Source organism: Larus michahellis, chromosome 24, assembly GCF_964199755.1.
Source record: "Larus michahellis chromosome 24, bLarMic1.1, whole genome shotgun sequence".
In the NCBI taxonomy this organism is placed as follows: domain Eukaryota; kingdom Metazoa; phylum Chordata; class Aves; order Charadriiformes; family Laridae; genus Larus; species Larus michahellis.
The window spans coordinates 2,163,202-2,182,115 of record NC_133919.1 but is presented as its reverse complement, the minus strand read 5'-3'; the positions used below and the strand labels follow the sequence as shown (position 1 = coordinate 2,182,115).

Sequence of the window (18,914 nt, the reverse complement as noted above, 5' to 3'; positions counted from 1 at the left end):
TGGCTGGAAGGAAGCGCTTTCCATTAGCGGCGCAGAAAGCTTATTTTTTATTTAAAAGCTCCAGCATGTCGAAGTGGAAAACAGGGAGGGGGGAAGCAGCCCCCGCAGCGGGGCTGCTCTCCCTGCAGCGGGACGGAGCGGGGGCGACAGCGTTGGCCGCCCCCTGCCTCTGAGCGAAATGAGTAACCTGCACGCCGGGGACAATTCACTCCAGCCCTTCTCACGGGGCGCATTCAAACGAGGATCCTCAAAGTGCTGGGGAAACTGAGGGCGGCCTGGGGAAGGGACACGGGATGTTTGTGACAAGTGAACGCCCCAAAATTGCCCGCCGGGGTCTCCCCGAGCGGAGCGGGCAGCCGAGCAGGGGCTGGACGCGCCACCCGCTCCGCCAGTTCCTCCCACACCTCTGGAAGGCGGAGGGGAAATGAAAGTTGCTGAGTTGAAACGGGGAAAACTGGCTGGTCTGAGAGCTGAGGAACAACGTGGCTGGGTGGCACGAAGACCATCCATCCGGCGACGGGGCTCTGCGGCAGGCGCTGGCCGGGGGTGACACCAGCCCTTGCGCGAGGCGGGGGTTTCCTTCTGCCGAACCCTCCTGCCCACGAGCCGGCGCTGAGGGGTTTTGCAGGCGGGGATGTCCCCGGCGAGGTGAAGCGTCACCATGTCAGACATCCCCCGTGGTCCCTGCGGGACGGGGAGATGGCAGCACCTCGCCGGGGCTTGCCCGAAGGCGTGGGGTGCCGGCTCCAGACATTGGGAAGCACCGAACTTTGGGAACCTTTGGGTCCATCACTCCCCCACCATTGCGCCGGAAAATGCCGCCAGCTCCATCCTCTGCCGGGATGTTCGGGGTGGGACCCAGGAGAAGGACACGGGATCGGTCCTAAGGTCGCCATTCCCGTTGGCATGCGCTGCTGCCGGAGCTGCTCCCTGCGGCTGGGAGAAGTTCTTGGCATGTGACAGACAGGGATGTCCCCACGGCACAGGGAGCGGCCGGGCAGCACCAGAGTGAAGCAGAGAGCGTCGGCGAAGGCGGGCACGGAGGTCTGAGCTGTCACCGCATCCCTCTTCATTGGTGACGGTGCCACGGAGGGACTTTGGGAAACTCCAGCCTGGCGGCGTAGGCTGCCAGCAGCATCCCTGCAGCCACCACGGTCCAGCGGCCGGGCCTGACGCCATCCCCTGCGCGGGGGAAAGGACAGCAGTGAGGGGATGCCCGGCTGCCAAAACAGCCCTTTTGGGGGGCAGGAGGGAGCTCGGGGGTACCTGGAGATACCAGGAGACCCCCCAAAAGCCCGTCGCCCTCCCCTCTGACCCCTCCACGCCGCTCTCACCTCCGTTCCAGCAGATGCTGGCCAGGTGGATGGATCGTCTCCGCTCCTCCAGGGCACGCCAGGCCCTGCAGGTGAAGGTGGTGTTGGGGGAGCCGGGCTGCACCCCAACCTGGAGCACCCCGCCGCAGAGGGCACGCACCCTGACACCCCCCGGCTCCCCCCAGCCTCTCATCCAGGCGACGGTGCCCCCCGTCCCGCTGGGTAGGTGGCACTCCAGCAGGAGGTGGCACCACGCGGGGCTCTTCGAAAGCAGCCAGCTCCGGATTCCAGGCTCCGGCAGCGGCTCTGTGACAGGAAGGGATTACACACACGGGTAAAAGCGGATCCTCCCCCCTGCCCTCCCATCGCGGGGGCAACCGAAAGGCTGGGAGCAGCCGGGATGCGGCCCAAGAAGCAGCATGGCCGCGGGGACCGGCCACACGCCCCGTTGCCGTGGCCGGCTGCCAGAGCCGATTAGCTCAAGCCCGGCACGGCCGCAGCGTGCCAGAGCCGGGAGGTCGGGAAATGGCATGGGGAGCTCAGAGCTGGAGCTGCCAACGTGCTCACCCGCCTGGGCTCGGCAGCCACCGTTTGGCAAGCGAGGTGCAGCGAGTGGCTATCTGCTGTGCGGGGGGAGAGCAGGGCCCTGGTCAGCGGCCGACGCTGAGCCCCGGGCAGGCAGGAGGGCAGGCACCGCGCTTGTTCGCGGCCAGGAAAACCACACGCCTTGCTGAGAACTCAGCTCGAGGTGACAGCAAATCGTCACTTCGCAGACGCGGAGGGCCGGGGACAGAGGGGCGAATCAGTCCCCAGGGCTGGGAACATCCCAGCTGTGCCAACGGAGGGGCCACGTCCTGAAAATAAATAATTCCTATGGTCTCCATCCCTCCCTGCTTTGCAGCCGCTCACCATAGACGGAGAGGTTGAAGGACTGATCCTCCACCAGCGCCGGGTGCAGTTTAATCCGAGCCCCGTAGACCCCGCTGTCGCCCCTCTCCAGGGCCCTGATCTTCAGCGCCGTCGCGTTGAACATCTCCAGCCGCTCCTTGAACCGGTCCTTGGGGTCGGGGCGCTCGAAGCCGCCGGGGCCGAACCCTGCCACCACAACGGTGGCACCGGCTGAAAAGCTCCACTCGATCTCCGTCACCGTCTTGTTGGGGGGCAGAAGCGGGGAGAGCAGCACGGACCCCCCCAGGACGCCGTTCACTTGCCGGGGCTGCGCCCGGGCTTGGGGTAATTTGAGCATCAGAAAAAAATGGGTGCATCAGGAAAAACAGGGTGCAGAAAAAAAGTGAAGGCAGGTGCCAGGAGCCCGTTTTCCCCCTTCCTTCCCCCCGGGGCTAAAGACACAGAAAGATGGGGGACCCCAAAACGCCCCCTCCGGGGGGGGGTCTGGCTGGCATGGTGGGATGCTCTGGCTGACCCCAGCCCTCCCTCCCCGTCTGTTTTGCAGACACCCCCTCCCTCACCCTCCACCCACCTGCAAAGCCGATGGTCGTGGCCAGCAAGGCAACCCCGAAAAGGCCGCCGCGGCACCGGCCCATCCTCGACCCTCCGCTGCCTTCTCGCCCTGCAGCAAACGAAAGCACAAAGCGGGGGTGGGAGGGGGGGGGGTCCGCGTTTGCAATATCGCACCGACACCACTTCCCCCCCCCCCGGCCGCGATTTCACACCTCGGCAAAGCCCTTCCTTCACCTCCTGCGCTGCCGGCCCCGCGGCAGCCAGCTCAGGGTGACACGGAGGGCACAATGAGTCGCCGGCCAAGTTGCCCCTTGGCTCGGCTCGGCGGAGGGGGGCGAGGAGCAGGAGCGATGCCCCGCCAGGCTGCGCCCCTCGCTTCAGCTCCCGAGAACGGGTGGCCGAGGCACCGCTGCGTGTTTTCCCCACCCGGTTTCTCTCCCTGCAGGTGACAGCCCGAGGCTGGGGGGGGCTTTCTCTGCTCCCAGTAACTCCAGAGATCTCCTGGCTGGAGAAGGATGCGCCCGCGTGGCCTTCCAGCAGAGGGAAGTGTGGCCTCAGGAAAGGACTCCCTGACAGTCCCGGCTGCTTGTCACCCGCCGCAGACAGAAAACAGGGTATTTTTGCGGGGATCTGGTGGGTGCCGTGGGTGGCATCTCACCCCCCACGCCTGGGGCTCACCCCCAGCGCTGCCGTCGCACGAGACGAAGGGCCAGGCCAGCGCTGGAGGAGGCACTGACCCCCGTGGCAAGCCGATGCCAGCCCCCCTTTCCCTCCAGCACACGCTGGTGACCAAAACCCACCCATTTAAAACCAGGAGGTAACATAAACGGGGGGGGGCCCGTGCCCCCCGCAGCCACGGCCGGAGCGGAACCTGCCAGCGCTGGGGCTGGGTCCCGGTTTCGCCGCGCTGCGAGGGGCAGGGGCAGCCGAACTCGGGAGAGCGAAGCCCCTTCGCCGCGGCCGAAGCACGCCAGGCTGCCGTGAGCGGCTCCCGCTGGCACTCGGTGTGTGTCCCCCCACAGCCCCCGCCAAAGCGCCGTGCTGCGAACTAGGCCAGCGCTCCAGAAACGGCCGCCGGAGGGGGCTGAGAAGAGAAACGCAGCGTTTTATTATTCATCACCGACAGTCTGGGATAGAGATTTCACTCTTACGGCGCGCTCCCTCCCGGGGCCGCGCCGGCAGTAACACTATTTAGCACTTTGCGAGCGGCGTCTTCCCCGGGAGAGCCCTGAAGCGCTCGGCAAACCCATCCCGTCCCCTCCTGCCCCCGCTCCGGGCTCGGCCGTGTCCTCCGGCACCCCCCGTGCTGCTCGGGGACGGCGTGTCGGCGTTCAGTCCCCCCAGGGACCTGCGTGTGGGTGAGGCTGCGGACGGAGGGACCCAGCTCTGGCCGCCGCCCCCCAGCCAGGGAGCAGAACAGGGTTATGGGGGTGGCGGACCCCCACCAGGGTCCCCAGTGTCCCCCAGCCTTGGGTCCCCCCAGCCCTGGCCCCTCCAGAGCCCCTGAGCTCGGGGTCAGATGCCAGCCCTGGCCCCTCCAGCCCTAAAATCATAGAATTGTTTGGAAAAGAGCTTTAAGATCAAACCCAACAGTTAACCCATGTGCCGGGGAGGTTTAGGATCGATTTTTAGGAAATATTTCTTTGCTGAAAGGGTTGTCAACCATCGGAATGGGCTGCCCATGGGAGGGCGGGGGGTCACCATCCCTGGAGGGATTTAAAAGCCGGGCAGACGCGGTGCTGAGGGCCGTGGGGGTTTGGGCAGGGCTGGGTTAAGGGTTGGACTCGATGATCTGAAAGGTCTCTCCCAACCCAGACCGTTCCATGATGCTACAAAGGCCACCACTAAAGCGTGGCCCTGAGCACCGCACCCACAGAGCTCCAGCCGGGCTGGTCAGCCTGGAGAAGAGAAGGCTCCGCGGAGACATTGGAGCCCCTTCCAGGCCCTCAAGGAGCTCCAGGAAAGCTGGGGAGGGACTCTGGAGCAGGGAGGGGAGCCATGGGACGAGGGGGAAGGGTTTCACACTGAAGGAGGGGAGACTGAGATTGGATATTGGGAAGGAATTCTTGGCTGTGAGGGGGGTGAGCCCCTGGCCCAGGTTGCCCAGAGAAGCTGTGGCTGCCCCATCCCTGGAGGGGTTCAAGGCCAGGTTGGACGGGGCTTGGAGCCACCTGGGCTGGTGGGAGGTGTCCCTGCCCAGGGCAGGGGGGACGGGATGGTCCTTAAGGTCCCTTCCCACACGAACCATTCCACGGCTCCATGATCTGCTCCACGAAGGGGCCCAGGCCCAAGCCCCCCCCATTCCCCCTGGACCCTCCAGCCCTCTCACCCCCCCCAGCCCCGTTCCCTTCAGGCCCTACCGAGACCATCGCCCCCCCCGCCCCCCGCCGCCGAGCTCCCCCCGGCCCTTCCCGGGGCCCTCTCGGTTCCCCCCACCGGCGACCCCACACCCCCCTGGGGCCGGGCGCGCAGTGATGACGTAGGAAGAGGGCGAAGCGAGCGCCCAGTGAGGACGTAAAGCGGGCGCAGCGGTGGCGCAAGCCCCGCCCCGCGCCTCGTTCTCACACGACTGCGGTACCACCCCCTCCCAAGTCTCGCGGGATTTGCCGGGGTTATAAATGGCCCCGCGGCGGGGAGGGACTCGCAGTGCCCGGGCGGGCCGGGTGTGGGAGGGAGGGTGTGTGCTGTGCGGCGAGCCCCCGCCCCGCCCCGCCCCGCCCCGCCCCGCCCCGCCCCGCCCCGCCCCGCCCCGCCCCGCCCCGCCCCGCCCCGCCCCGCCCCGCCCCGCCCCGCCCCGCCCCGCCCCGCCCCGCCCCGCCCCGCCCCTCTCAGGTGAGACAGGGCGGTTGCCCTGAAGGGGCGAGGCAGAGCTCTGTGAGCGTTGAAGCGTGTGAGGGCCCAGGCCTGCAGCTGAGGGCTGTGAGGGCAGAGGCCCAACGCTGAGCCTGGTCGCGAGGCCTGTGAAGACCAAGGCCTGGTGCGGATCCTGGCTCCCGAGGTCTGTGAGGGTAGAAGCCTGGCTCCCGAGGCCCGTGAGGGCAGAGGCCTGGTGCGGAGCCTGGCTCCCGAGGCCCGTGAGGGCAGAGGCCTGGTGCGGAGCCTGGCTCCCGAGGCCTGTGAGGGCAAAGGCCTGGTGCTGGGGTCTGTGAGGGCCGAGGTCTGATGCTGAGGCTGGCTCCTGAGCCCTTTGAGGCCCAGGACTGGCACTGAGACCTGTGAGAGCCGAGGCCTGGCGCTTAGGCCGGCTTCTGAGCCCTTTGAGGACTGAGGCCTGGGGCTGAGGGGGGAATCTCACCCCCTTGGTCCCTCTCTCCGCTCAAAGCAGCCGCCCTACCCAGGGTAGGCCCTGCCGGGCTGCAGCTGGAGGGGCGGTTGCTGTGTCAGACTGTCCCGCAGTCACTGCCCTCGTGGTTTGTTCCCGCTGCGGCCCTGCGGGAGCCCTGGGAACATGGGGAAACTGAGGCCTGTCGGCAGCTCCTGCCTGTAACAGCTGCTTTGCCTCGCTGCTTCCTGCGTCTGCCAGCACTGGGGGCGGCTGCTGATGCCGAGCACGGTGCTGGGGTGCTGGGTTAACCCACTTTTCCATCCTTCTGCCGTGCAGACAAATTCAGGGAACCTGAACCCTCCCTCTGTCTTTTTTTCCTTCCAAGAGCTCGTGATTTATTAGGAGCAAAATCAAATTATATTTTATCACCAGCCTGGGTAACAGAGGGCTGAAAGATTAAATTCCAGCGTGACAGCCGGCGGTGAGGGAAGGGACGGGAATCATATCTCTGTTTGGTTACAGCGTGTTATTATCGGGTGCTGGGCTCTGAGAGACAAATTACGGTTTTCTTGAGGGAATCTTTATTTAATTATTTTTTCCTTCTTTTTTAACCTGCTGCAGCTGTCAGGGTGACTCGGAGTGAAATCGCGGCTGTCTGTACCCCCCCAGTAAACAAGCTCCAGGCTGCGGGTTGGCAGTTTTGCTGGCACGGGATGGACTTTGGAGAAAATCCTGCGACCTGAGGGTGAGTATGTGTTGGTCCACGGGGGAGTTTTTCTTCCCCCACAAACGTGGGGATGAGGGCAGGGGTTTCACCCACCACCGCAAACTTTGGCAGAGACGCTTGCCTCCTGCCTGCCGCCCTCCTCTCCGTCGCATCGAGGGGAGAACGGGCCTGCAGGGATGGAATAGAAATAAAATCCCGCAGCCCACCCCGAATTCCTCCCCCCCTGCTCCCCCGAAGGCTGCAGCCTCGCGAGGGAAGCGGGAGGAAGAACAAGGCGAGAGATTTCTGTGCCGCTGTGAGGAGGCGGTGAGCCTGCCGCCGTCCTGGGGAATAAATTAGAATACAGCTCGGGAATAAATTAGCCGGATGGCGAGGAGGGGAGATTTGTTTCCTGGGGAAAGGAAGCTGCCTCTTCAGCGAGGTAGAGACACCTCTGGGGCTTGGATTTCGGGGCTGAGCCCGTCTCTTTGAAGCTGCCTGGCTTGGTTCGCACGGTGGTGTTGGAGTTAGAGGGGTTATGGACGGAGAAGAAACTTAATTTCTCTCCCTCCGTGTCCATCCATCCGTCTATCCGTGCTTCCATCCGCCTGCTCCTCGCTCCAGCAAAAGCCATTAAGAATGACAAAGCACCTTTTTTGTTTTAAAGATGGGTCCCGGGAGCAGCAGGCAAATTGCTTGGTTCATGCATAATAAACCAGGCGTGGAAACACACCAAGTAATAGGCTACATTTGTAGGGAAACAAAATCGTTAAGCGAGCCTGTTTGCAGGGGTTTCTGGAAAAAAAAAAAAACAAAACACAAATATATATATATAAAATAAAGGCAGGCTGGGTGCGGAGGGGCTGGCAGACCTCCCCTGCCCCTCCTGGCATCAGCTCCAGCTAAAAGCTCTGGTGAAACAGGTCGGCGGAGCCCGGCGCAACTGGCACCCGAGGTCCAAGTACTGCCCTGTGCTGGGCACGGGGAAGGAACTTGTCCCTGTAGCACCCCTGTCCCCAACCCTGCTGGCCGTGCACCGCTGGGTCCCCCCCAGACCTTGCGGCCCCCGCTCTGTCGTCCCCCCGGCCCCTTCCCCACCCCGTCACGATGCTCCCGCAGAACAAAGGTGACCTGCAGCCCCTTTTTTTTTTTTTAACATTTATATTTATATATATATATATAAAAAAATTAAATATATATAATATATCGTGTTTAAGACTAAAAATATAGTACATAATATTTAAAAAAAAAAAGGAAAATGGAAAATAAAAAAATGGGAGGTTTGGGGCAGGGTGGGGGATCACAGATACGTGTCTCTAGGGGGGGTCTAAAACAGCCTGTGCTAAGGAGGGGACCCACTTGCCCACTGCCGGGGGGCTCGCCCGTGGCCTGGGGGGGCCCCGTTCCCCCCCCCCATCCCCTGGGGGGGGGTTAATTTAAAGCTTCGGCTTTGATTAAGGGCCCCCGGGGGTGGCTGGGGAGGGACACGGCCCGCGGTGGCTATTGCTATCGACGTGGGGGTGCAGCACCTGGGGCGGGAGCCCCCCACCCCCAAAACAGGGCTGTCCCTGGGGGGTGGGGGGGATTCGGGTGTGAGGAGGAAGGGGGTGGGGGTTAAATCAGGCACCATTGCAAGAAATGGCACGCAGTCCTGCAGTCGGAGGCTCAGGCTGGGCGCGGGCTCAGCACCTTCCAGGGTTTGGCCCGTCCTGACAGTACCTTATGGGGGGGGGTGTGGGTTGAGTGGGGGAAAAGCGAGGGGCAGGGGACCCCCCCGGCCGTGCCGCTGGGGCTGCGTTGGCTCCATGGCTCTGTCAGCACCCCCCCGTATCGTACCTGCTCGCCACGGGGCCAGCTCCAGCCCCACGGGGGCCGGCTCCATCGGTGGCTGGGAGCGGGGTGCTCGGTGGGATGGGGACAAAGCCTGTCGCCCCCCTCCCCGGGGGACACCCCATGGGGTGGCCGCGCGTGGCACGGGGGGGTGTGTTTCGTACCTAATCCTGGGGGACTTTGGGGACAGCTTCGGGCAGTAATGTGACTGGGAAGCCAAAACCTTCCCTCCCAAACTCACCCCCACAAGACCCCCGTCCCCCCCAGCTCTGTGGCTGGGAGACCGTCATCGCCGCAGGCAGCGAAACGGGGGGGTCCCCATTGCCCCGGCTGCCCAGTGCCTCCCAGTCCCTGGAACTGGGGGAACTGGCCAAGCTCCCGCTTCCCAGCTGGTTTGGTTTGCCGCGGCTCAAAACATTCGCCAAACCTTGGGGTGCCGGGGTGGGAGTGTGCTGGGGAGGGGGCGGTAACGCTCGCTGGTGGCTGGGGGGGTGCCGACACCCCCTTATTTACACCTTTCTGTACATTCATAAGAGGTAGCCCCCCCCATCGCCAACGCCGGCGGTGGGATGGAGACGGTTCCACCGGGTGTTGCTTGGGGTCCCGCTGACAAGGGCAGGGTGGGAGCCCGTCCCGTAGGTACCAGTGTGCGTATGGGGGGGGACACGGGGCTGCTGGGGGGGGGATTGCTGCTGTGAACTCGCCAGTCCCCATCCCCTGGGGCACCCCCTGCTCCGAGGGTTGGCGTGGGGGCTGTTGGGAAGCGGGACGGATGGGGAGGGGGGGGAGCTGTCCCCAAAATCAAGGCACAGGGCACGGGAATGGGCTGGGAAGGGGCGTTTTTGGGCAAAACCAGAACCCGGGCATTGCATATACGTATATACACACGTATGGCACCCCCCTTTGCCCCTGCGTGGGGGGGCTGGACGGCATGGGGGGGGTTCTGGCGGCAGCTCATGTACGGCCCCTTGCTCCTGGGTGCTGCTCAGGGGTGCTGGGGACCCATCGGGGAAGGATCCGGCCCCCTGGTGCTTGTGGGGGGGATCCGGAGGCTGCAGAGCCGGCCCCGACAGCCGCGCGGACCCGCACGCACCCACTGGGGCTGGGTGGGATTGGGGGAGGGGGGGGGACACGGGGTGGGGGATGGGGTGAGGGGGAAAGATGCCCCCCCAACCCTCTCCCTGCTGCGGGAAGGTACCGAAAAGAATGAACTGAAGAGTGGAAGCTCGAAGAGACTCGGGGCACGTCCCCGCTGCCGTCAAACCCCCGGGAGGCGGCGGGGGTGGCACGGCACACGGAGTCCAGCCGCCGGAGGAGAAGCGGGGCAGGAGGGTCAGGATGAGCCCCTGAATATCAGGGGACAGTCGTGAGGTACCTGGGGACCCCCGCTGCCTGTGCCGCCCCCCCACCCCCAGTTTCGGCGCTGCCTTGCTCCCCCCCCCCTCCCTTAGACGTGCGTCTGCATCCGCTGCTGGAAGCGCTGCCCGTAGTCCGAGTGCTGGGAGGTGTAGGAGAAGCGGGTGGCACTGGCGTACTTGCCCATGGGGTCGTAGGCGTCGTAGGGTGCCCTCTCCAAGCTGGGGGGCTGACCGTACCCCAGGCGATAGGTGGCATAACCGGCGCCCGCCGGGAAGGCGGCGTGACCCCCGTAGTTCTCGTAGGAGAGTTGACTCGCCGTCTCGCCCCCCGCCGTGCCGGGAGGGGGGCCGGGACCCGGCGCCGTTTCGGGATTGTAGTCGGACGCGGGGCCGCGGCTGTAGGTGTTGAGCTGAGCGTAACCGCTGGAGTGGGAGAGGCGGGAGGGCGGGCGGGTGTCGTACCGCGCCGGGCCGGGGTTGCGGTAGTCGGCGTAGAGGACGGTGCGGGAGGATGGACGGTCCTCGTGGGCGCGGACATTGTAGTAGCCGTTGGTGGGGTCCTGTGAGGAGAAGGGGGGGATGAGCTGAGAGGGCACACGCGTCCCAGCCCTTTCCCCTGCGCCGAGCATCCCGCAGCCACCCGGCGCGGGACAAAACTGGGACCTGCCCTTCTTCTACACCCCCCCGCGCCCTGGCACTGTCACCGGACCTTGAGCTCGTACTCCTCGCGGGGGTCGATGGTGTCACAGCGAAGGTCCTGCTTCAAGTCCACGTCGTCCTTGAACGACTGCGGGAGAGGCGGGGAGAGACGGGCTCATTCCTTCCTGGTCCCATCCGTCCCAGCGTGGGGCGGGTAAGGATGCTGACGGGTGACCCCGTGCCATGGGGTGTCCCTTACCGAGTAGATGGCCTTCATGACGCGGGTGGCCGTGGAGACGCTGGCCGTGTCCTCCTCGCGGTCCGCGTGCAGCGTCAGGGGCTCCCTGTTGACCGTCTCCACCTTGATGTCCAGCTTGCGCAGGGTGACGTCCTTGCGACCTGGGGACACGCGGGACCGGGGATGGAGGGGACTGGGGAGGGATGGAGGCAGCCGCCGGCATCACCCTCCCGCTCCCACCCCGTGGCTGGCATCTCCGCCATGGGTGGCACCCACGGTCCCCTCTGCTGTGTCCGCAGACCCCCCCCTTGTCCCCCACTCACTTCCTTTCCGGCGCCGGTAGAGGAAGCAGGCGAGCGCCACGAGGAAGCTGATGACGAGGATGCTGGCCCCGATGGTGGCACCGGCGATGATGCCCACGGGCAAGACCTCTACAGGAGACGGGGAGACGTTAGCTGGGGACAGGGGACAGGGGAACTGCCAGGAGGTGGCCGCAGCAGGAGGGCGCTTGCCCTCGCCGAAGCCCTGTTGCCCACAACACCCGAGACCTAGCCAGCCCCCTCGGCGTGCCAGGTGGCTGCCGTGCCGTGCCGGCGCTACCTTTCTCCTCCAGCTGGATGATGGCGGTCCCCGGCCCGAAGCTGTTCCAGGCCGTGCAGTTGTAGCGGGTCTGGAAGTCGGCGTCCATGACGTTGTTGATGGTGAGGGTGGAGAGGACCCCGCTGCCCGTGTTAGTCCGCTCCACCGTGTACCGCTCCAGCGTCCCTGCCTCCAAAATGTTCTCCTTCCAGGCCCACGCCTGGCCCCACCGGGGAGGGGGGGAGAAGGGGCTGTGTCAGCACCCGCAGCTCAGCGTTGTCCCCAGAACTCCCCTGTCCCCCCCCCGGCCCCCTGCGGTGACACTCACGATGCGGTCCGGGGGCGGCGTGCTGCCGATGAAACACTCCACCTTGCCGCGGTCCCCACGCACCGCGTACTGCACGGCCTCGCTCGAGATGATGGGGGGGCCTGCGGGAGGCAAGGGGCGGGGGGGGCTTGACCGAAACCCCGGCTTGCGGGGGACACACAGTTGTCACGGGCATCACAACCGCATCCGCCCATCCGCATCCCGGATGGGGGTGTGGGACGGGGGGGGGGGCCTGGGGGGACGTCACTCACCGTTGACGAAGAGGGTGACCTCGCGCTCGCCCACGCCGATGCGGGGGACGATGGCTTTGCAGACGTACTGCCCCGCGTCCGCTTGCGTGACGGACTTCAGGTACAGCTGGTTGCTGTTGCTTAGGACCTGGGTGCAAGCGCCGTGGTAGCATCAGGGAGGGGGCACCAGACACCTCCCTGGCCCCCCCCCCACCCAAAGCTTGGCCACCGGACTCTACCATGTTGGACTCCTTTTTGGTCCAGGTGAGGGTCAGTGGCGGGTTGCCGGACCACACGCACGTCAGCGTCACGTCGGAGCCGATGTCCGTGACGGTGGGTTTGGGGTCCACCACGATGCGAGGGGCAACTGGAGAAATGGGGGAGAGGGTGAGGAGCGGAGCCGCGGGGGGGAAGTAGCACCCCGTGGGGGCTGGGGTCGGGGGGGGCCGCCCCACTCACAGTGCACGTCCACCAGCGTGCTGACGTTGGTGCTGCCGATGTCGTTGTGCACCTCGCAGGAGACGGGCTCCGTGAAGAAGGTGTAATCCACCTGCGTGTCGTACTTGTTCTCCTTGGCATCCTCGATGATCACCCCCCCCTTGGCCCACCTGGCGGGGGGCAGAGACCCGAGGCGGGTGCCTTCAGGGGGTGCGCGGGACCCTCATGGCCCCGTGTGGCCCCGCCCCGTCCCCATGTGATGCTAAAGCCAAGCCAGGAGGCTGGGGAGGGACCTCCTGGGGGACCCTCACCTGTAGCCTTTGATCTCGGGGTTGGCGGTCGCCATGCAGGTGAACACGACCCTCTCGCCCTCCTGCACCGTCTGGGGCTGGATGGACAGGGTGACGGTCGGGGGATCTGCGGGAGGGCGGACGGAGCCGTCACGGGCGCTGGCGCAGGGTCAGCGTGGCGGAGGGAGAGGGGACGAAGGGACAGTCCCCCTGCCCAGCGCTGCCGGGGCTGCCTGCGTCGCCCCCTCCCCGCACCGCCACCCAGGGCATGGCCCGCAGTGCTCTGATGCTCGCTGTGGGCACCCAGTATCCCTGCCTGGGGTGGGTGCTCACCATGGGTGCCCTCCATCCCTTCCCAGTGTGGGCATCCAGCATTCCTGCCCATCCTGGGTGCCTGCTGTGGGCACCCAGCATCCCTTCTCAGTGTGGGTGCTCACCATGGGTGCCCAGCATCCCTTCTCAGTGTGGGTGCTCACCATGGATGCCCAGCATCCCTTCTCAGTGTGGGTGCTCACCATGGGTGCCCAGCATCCCTTCTCAGTGTGGGTGCTTGCTATGGGCACCCAGCATCCCTGCCCGGTGTAGGTGCTCCTTGTGGGCACCCAGCATCCCTTCTCGGTGTGGGTGCTCACCATGGGTGCCCAGCATCCCTTCTCGGTGTGGGTGCTTGCTGTAGGCACCCAGCATTCCCTGCCCGATGTGAGTGCCCCACATCCCTTCTCGGTGCGGGTGCTCGCCATGGGTTCCCCACATCCCTGCCTGGTGTGGCTGCTTGCCGTGGGTGCCCAGCAGCTCTTCCCGGTCTGGGTCCCCAGCATCCCTTGTGGGTGCGGGTGCTCGCCATGGGCACCCAGCGTCCCTGCCCATGGTGGGTGCTGCCGGCCCCGGCAGGGCAGAGCCTTCCCGCAGCAGCCACTGGAGGTCGGTGTTCACCACGAAGTCCCAGTCTGGCCTCCAGCCTGGCACCGGCCAGCTGGGACTGGGCGAATCCGCAGCTGGGACTGGGCAAATTCCCAGCTGGGACTGGGCAAATCCCCCCTGCTGTGGGCACAGCACCACTGCAGGGACCCACTCCAACCACGGGGCCAGGATCCCCCGGCCACCCCGTGATGCCCAGGAACCCCAAGAACTCACCAACCCCGAGAGCCCCCACTACACCCCGGTGCCGCCCACACGCAGGGATTGTCCCCTCCGCCCCCCGGCAGCTACTCACGGTGAACGTTGAGTTTGACGAAGGTCTCCTTGCCCGCCGGGATGGCGTCGTTGGTGCTGCGGCAGGAGAACACCCGCCCAATGTCCAGGTCGGTTGGGTTGATGGCGAGTTGGCTGGTGGTTGTCTCCCGCTTGCCGTCGGCCAACACCTCCTGCCAGGGAGAGGGGACAGTCCCCGTTGGCTCCCAGCACCACGCTGGGGACACCGAGGCACGGCGTGGGGCGGAGGGGATGGACGCAGGGTCCCAGTGTGTCCCCATACCGTGCTGGTGATGGCTCCATCCTGCTGGAGCCCATCCCGGTACCAGACGATGGTGGCCGCCGGCTTGGCGCTGCGTGCCCGGCAGGTCAGGTTGTACGGCGTCCCCGCACGCAGCAGGATCTCGGGGGCTCCGTCGATGGTGGGGTCCTCGGGGGGGACTGCAGAGGGGAGAGGGGACACCGGGTGGGTGCTGGCTGCCTGGAGCCGGGGCTCCTTCCCACAGCCCCGGGCACAGACCCCGCTCCAGCCGACGTGATGCTGAAAAATTGATCGTGCTCCGACAACGGGAGGGTGATGGAGGGCAGCGGGGGCAGAACTCCTCCCCGACAGCGGATCCTCAATGGGGCCGGCGCCGCCTGGGTATTAATCCTCTTTTTGATCAGGAGCTAAAGCCCCGTTACTGATTTATTAGGGCTGGGCTCTCGGGGAGAGATAAAGGCACCGTTTGGCGTCGGGAAGGAAACCGCGTGCCGGCAGAGGCCAGGGCAGGAGGCTGGGCTGGGGGTCCCCGACGTGGGGGCTCGGAGAGGGGGGCTCAGGGCCGGGGGGGGGGTGGTTGGTGCCACGTATGCAGAGATGGATGTGCTGGAACGGCCTCGGCTGTTTGCGAACTCCCCCCTTGGGGGAGCTGGCGGTGACGGTGGAAATGGGGAGGAGGTGTCTGGAGGAGTGTGGCTGTAGGAAGGGCAGAGAGGGACCCCCCCCACCCCCCCCACCCCCCCTGTATGGGGACCCCAATGCCAACAGGAGCCTCCTCTGCCCAGGGAACCCCCATGTCCAGGGACCTCTTTGTCTGGGGACCCTCCAGGGACCTCTTTGTTTAGGGACCCCCCTGCCTGAGGAACTCCCTGCCCAGGGACCCCCATGCCCAGGGACCCCCATGCCTGGGGACCCCCCCTGCCTGGGGACCTCCTTGTTTGGGGACCCTCATGTCTGGGGACCCCCCTTCCCAGGGACCCCCGTTCCTGGGGACGCAGAGGGACCCCACTGAGCTTGCCCGGGGATGGAGTCCCCCCCCAGCTTTGGCAGTGCCACCCCAAAGACCCTGGGGCAGGGCTGTTCCCACCATCCCACAGCCCCCCCTAGGTCAAGCACGGCCCCTTCGGGCTGGGGGTCCCCGGGGACCATCCCTGTCTGGGGGGGCGCGGGGAGACGCTCCAGCGGCTGCAGCGTGGGGAGAGCCGCGCTGCTCAGTACCCCAGCCACATCTCCCGCTCGCGCGCCTTTTATCTCCCAGCTTTCTAATGGGAATTTCAATGCCAGGGGAAGAAGGAGAGAGAGGGGAAAAAAAAAAATTAAGAAAAGCAAGAAATCCGCCCCAAAACCCCATTCGTGCAACATTTCCTCTGCGGCTCCAGCATCTTCTTTCCTTATTTTTTTTTTTTTTTTTTTTTTTTTTTTACAAGACACAAAAGTCAGGGAAATCAAAGTTACTGCACTCGTAGGTCCCGTAACTCAGCCACGGCATGAATATAGATTAAGGCATTAAAGATAATGGCACATCCAGGCTGCCGGAGGGAAGGGGGAGGGCGGCAGCGCAGGCAGCGCCAGCCTTTCCCGCGCCTGCGAGCGGCCACGCTGCCCGCGACGGCATGGGGGACATGGGGGACACGACACGGGGGGGCTGGCTCCTTACTCAGCACGGTGAGCTTGGCCCGGCGGGACCGTAGCGCGGCCTCGGTGGCCTGGCACTCGTAGACGGCGTCATCGGAGAGCTCGGCGTCGGTGATCTCCAGGTTGTACTGGCCCGAGTCGGCCGTGCCCACGATGCGGTAGCGCGGCCAGGCTGCGGGGACGGCACCACGGGGGGGTCAGCGCGGAGGGGCCGGGGTTCACCCCAGTTCTTTGGGGGATACTCCAGGGCCCCTTTTTGAGGGTGGGAGGGACCCCCCTGTTCATGGAGGAGCAGCTCCTGCCCGTTGGGGTGCAGCCTGGGCAGAGCTGGGGTCTCCGCCTGCGCCCGGTGCCAGCCCCGGTGGGGACAGGGGCAGCCAGCGGGGACCCGGCACGGGTGGGATCCCTGGCACGGGTGGGATCTCTGGTGCGCGTGGGATGCTCAGTGCATGCAGGGACCCCGGTGCGCGCAGGGACCCCATAGTGTACAGGGACCCCGGTGCGTGCAGGACCCCCGGTTTGTGCAGGGACCCCGGTGCGCGCAGGGACCCTGGTGTGTGCAGGAAGGGGCAGAGCGCGGACACCCAGCCAGAGCCGGTGCTTCGCTGCTGGGACACGTGGCCCCGGCCCCACAGCAGCCAGGGATGCTGCACAGGGAGCTGGGAAACCCGGCGGAGGGAAGCAGCGCTGCCGATGTAACACTGGGAGCCTCCTGCGCGGTGACAGCCCCTGCCCCGCTCAGCGACATCCCCAGAGCCACCCGCTGCCCCGTGGGTACCTTTGAGCCCCTGCCCCATGCCCAGGGCGAGGCCGTCTTTGGTCCATTGCACGATGCCGGAGTAATTGAGCACCACGCAGGAGAGGACGATCCGCTGGCCGGCCACCACCGTCTGGTCCTCCGGCTCCTCCACGAACCGCGTCTGCGCCACTGGGGACAGAGGAGGGGGATCAGCCAAGGCCTGGGGTGCCACGCACGCCGGCGGCTGTGCCGGCAGCGCCCGGTGCTCCGTCATGCCAGTGGCTGCAGCACCGCGGAGTTGCCTCCAGCACGACCCCCCCCCCAAAGCTGCCCGTGGCCCCCGGAGGTTTCGGAGGGGTTGCTGAGGGTGCGGGACCCCCCGAGCCTGGCTCCGCCGCGCCCCTGAGCCCCTGCCCAGCGCAGCAGCCGGGATTGATCCCGGTGCCCCGGCATGGCGCCTGTCACGCGGCCAGCGGGTATTGAGCAGGACGCGGCGGCCAGGGGGGGGATGCATGGGGTGTGCCACCACGGTTGTGCCTCACACACGCGTGTGCTGCCGGCCGTGGGGCAGGGGATGGGGACCAGGACATCCCCAGGGATGGGGAGCGGGGCATCGCGGCGGAGCTGCCTCTCCCCTGGCAGTTTTTCCCCCGCTAAAGCCTATTTTCTAAAATATTCAAATGATTTCCGCCGTGGCGCGGGAGAGGGGGAGGCAGAAATCCCTTTTGGGGATGAGCGAGCTGCGGATAAGGAAGCCGCTAAGTCCCCAGCATGGCCTCTGCCGTGGCACGGCACGGCTGTGCCGCTCACGGGGTGCCCCATGCCCGTGCCACGGCCGTGCTGGGCACAGCCACAGCTTGGGCACCCCAACCCGCCTGGGTTTGTCCCCAGCTCGTGCTGTGTCCCCGGAGAGCCGGGGGCTCCCTCCTGCTTTTGATCCTGCAAAAAAAGCCCCTGACAGCTCCCCAGTTCCCCACGCTGCAGCCCGGGCTCCTGCCTCCCTTCCCGGCAGCGCTCGCTCTGCGCCGGCCCTGGGGACACCGCGGTGCTGCCGGGCTGCCTGTCCCCACCGAGGGACACACTGGCGCTTGGCACCCCCCTCACCATGGCCGGCGTGGGGGACCGAGCCGCCACCTGCCCGTGGGTGCTGGCACGGGGTGGGGTACGGCGGTGCCGCAGGGTCTTGAGCTGGAGACATCCCAGCACCCAGATGCCACCTGGTTATCCCCAAAACCCCGGGATGGGGTGCGCCAGGATCCCTGGGACATGGTACCCTGGGATTGCTGGGACGTGGCACCCAGGATCCCTGGGATGGGGTACCCCAGGATCCTCGGGACGTGGCGTCCCATGATCCCTGGGACAGGGCACCCCAGGATGCCTGGGATGGGGCACCTCCGGATCAGGCACCCCAAGATTCCCAGGAATGGGGCACCCCAGGATTCCTGGGACCTGGCACCCTGGGGTCGCCAGGACATGGCACCCAGGATCCCCTGGATCAGGCACCCCAGGTTCCCTGGGATGGGGCACCCAGGCATCCTTGGGATGGGGTACTCCCGGCTCAGGCACCCCAGGATCCCCAGGATGGGGCACCCCAGGATCCCTGGGATGGGGTACCCTCAGGGTGTGGTACCCAGGGATCCCTGGGATAGGACCCCCCTGGATCAGGCACCCCGTGACGGGGCACCCCAGCACAACAGGGTGCAACAAACAGGCCGCTGGCTGCGCAACAGGGACCCGCAGCCGTGGTTTGGGGACAATCCCAGCTCCCAGCCACCCTGGGGTGTCCCCGTGCCATCGCCCCAGCACCCCCCAGCCCACGCTCTCCAGTCCTGTGCCCACCCCCCCCCCTCCGGGAGGGGAGACAGAGCAGGGATGCGGGGAGGGAGCTAAAGGGAAGGAGAGGCAAGGGAAGGAGGGGAGCAGGGATGGGGGGGCCGAGGGGAGGGGGAGCGGAAAAGCAGAGCGGAGATCAAAGAGGAAGGTGCCTGGAGAGAGGTGGGTGGGAGGGAAGATCAGAGCCGGGGAAGGGGGGGGCGAGACAGGCGGGAGGAGGCGCAGGCAGCGGCGGCCGCCTGCCAACAGCATGGGGGGACAAGCAGCCCCCCGCCAGCCCGACGGCACGGGGGGACACGCAGCCCCCCGCCTGCCCGACGTCTCGGGGGGACACGCAGCCCCACGCCTGCCAACAGCACGGGGGGACACGCAGCCCCACGCCTGCCAACAGTACAGGGGGACACGCAGCCCCACGCCTGCCAACAGCACGGGGGGACACGCAGCCCCCCGCCTGCCCGTCGGCATGGGGGGACATGCAGCACCACGCCTGCCAAGAGCACGGGGGGACACGCAGCCCCCCGCCTGCCCGACGTCTTGGGGGGACACGCAGCCCCCCGCCTGCCAACAGCATGGGGGGAC

At 66.3% G+C, this 18,914-nt stretch overlaps 2 protein-coding genes across 4 annotated transcripts in view; both read right to left on the bottom strand.

Annotated features, from left to right (window-relative positions):
• Positions 1–25: 25 nt before the first annotated feature.
• Positions 26–2,877, bottom strand: LOC141734736 (SLAM family member 9-like). The gene is made up of 4 exons (XM_074566847.1): positions 2,794–2,877; positions 2,223–2,540; positions 1,335–1,619; positions 26–1,182 (listed from the first exon to the last, which is right to left on the bottom strand). The coding sequence occupies exons 1-4, from the start codon at positions 2,855–2,857 to the stop codon at positions 1,070–1,072; spliced, it is 780 nt and encodes a 259-aa protein (XP_074422948.1). The 5' UTR covers positions 2,858–2,877; the 3' UTR covers positions 26–1,069.
• Positions 2,878–7,473: 4,596 nt separating this feature from the next.
• KIRREL1 (kirre like nephrin family adhesion molecule 1) overlaps positions 7,474–18,914 on the bottom strand; it is a 32,220-nt gene continuing 20,779 nt past the window's right edge. Inside the window, exons 2-15 of one of the 3 annotated variants that reach the window (XM_074566494.1) lie at positions 16,542–16,691; positions 15,786–15,935; positions 14,150–14,307; positions 13,889–14,039; positions 12,697–12,802; positions 12,407–12,555; positions 12,187–12,314; positions 11,969–12,095; positions 11,718–11,818; positions 11,411–11,609; positions 11,134–11,265; positions 10,832–10,971; positions 10,643–10,720; positions 7,474–10,493 (exon numbers count right to left, since the gene is read on the bottom strand). In XM_074566494.1, the coding sequence (XP_074422595.1) occupies positions 10,023–10,493; positions 10,643–10,720; positions 10,832–10,971; positions 11,134–11,265; positions 11,411–11,609; positions 11,718–11,818; positions 11,969–12,095; positions 12,187–12,314; positions 12,407–12,555; positions 12,697–12,802; positions 13,889–14,039; positions 14,150–14,307; positions 15,786–15,935; positions 16,542–16,691 (2,240 nt within the window). In that variant the 3' untranslated portion in view covers positions 7,474–10,022. Of the gene's footprint in view, positions 10,494–10,642; positions 10,721–10,831; positions 10,972–11,133; positions 11,266–11,410; positions 11,610–11,717; positions 11,819–11,968; positions 12,096–12,186; positions 12,315–12,406; positions 12,556–12,696; positions 12,803–13,888; positions 14,040–14,149; positions 14,308–15,785; positions 15,936–16,541; positions 16,777–18,914 lie in introns of those variants that run through there. The other 2 variants (XM_074566495.1, XM_074566493.1) reach the window with 2 other exon arrangements.

Coding starts and splice junctions, on each gene's coding strand:
- LOC141734736 (XM_074566847.1), bottom strand. CDS start 2,857: ATGGGCCGGTGCCGCGGCGGCCTTTTCGGGGTTGCCTTGCTGGCCACG. Junction 1,620..2,222: donor CTTCAACCTCTCCGTCTATG/GTGAGCGGCTGC, acceptor TTCCTGTCACAG/AGCCGCTGCCGGAGCCTGGA. Junction 1,183..1,334: donor CAGCATCTGCTGGAACGGAG/GTGAGAGCGGCG, acceptor TCCCCCGCGCAG/GGGATGGCGTCAGGCCCGGC.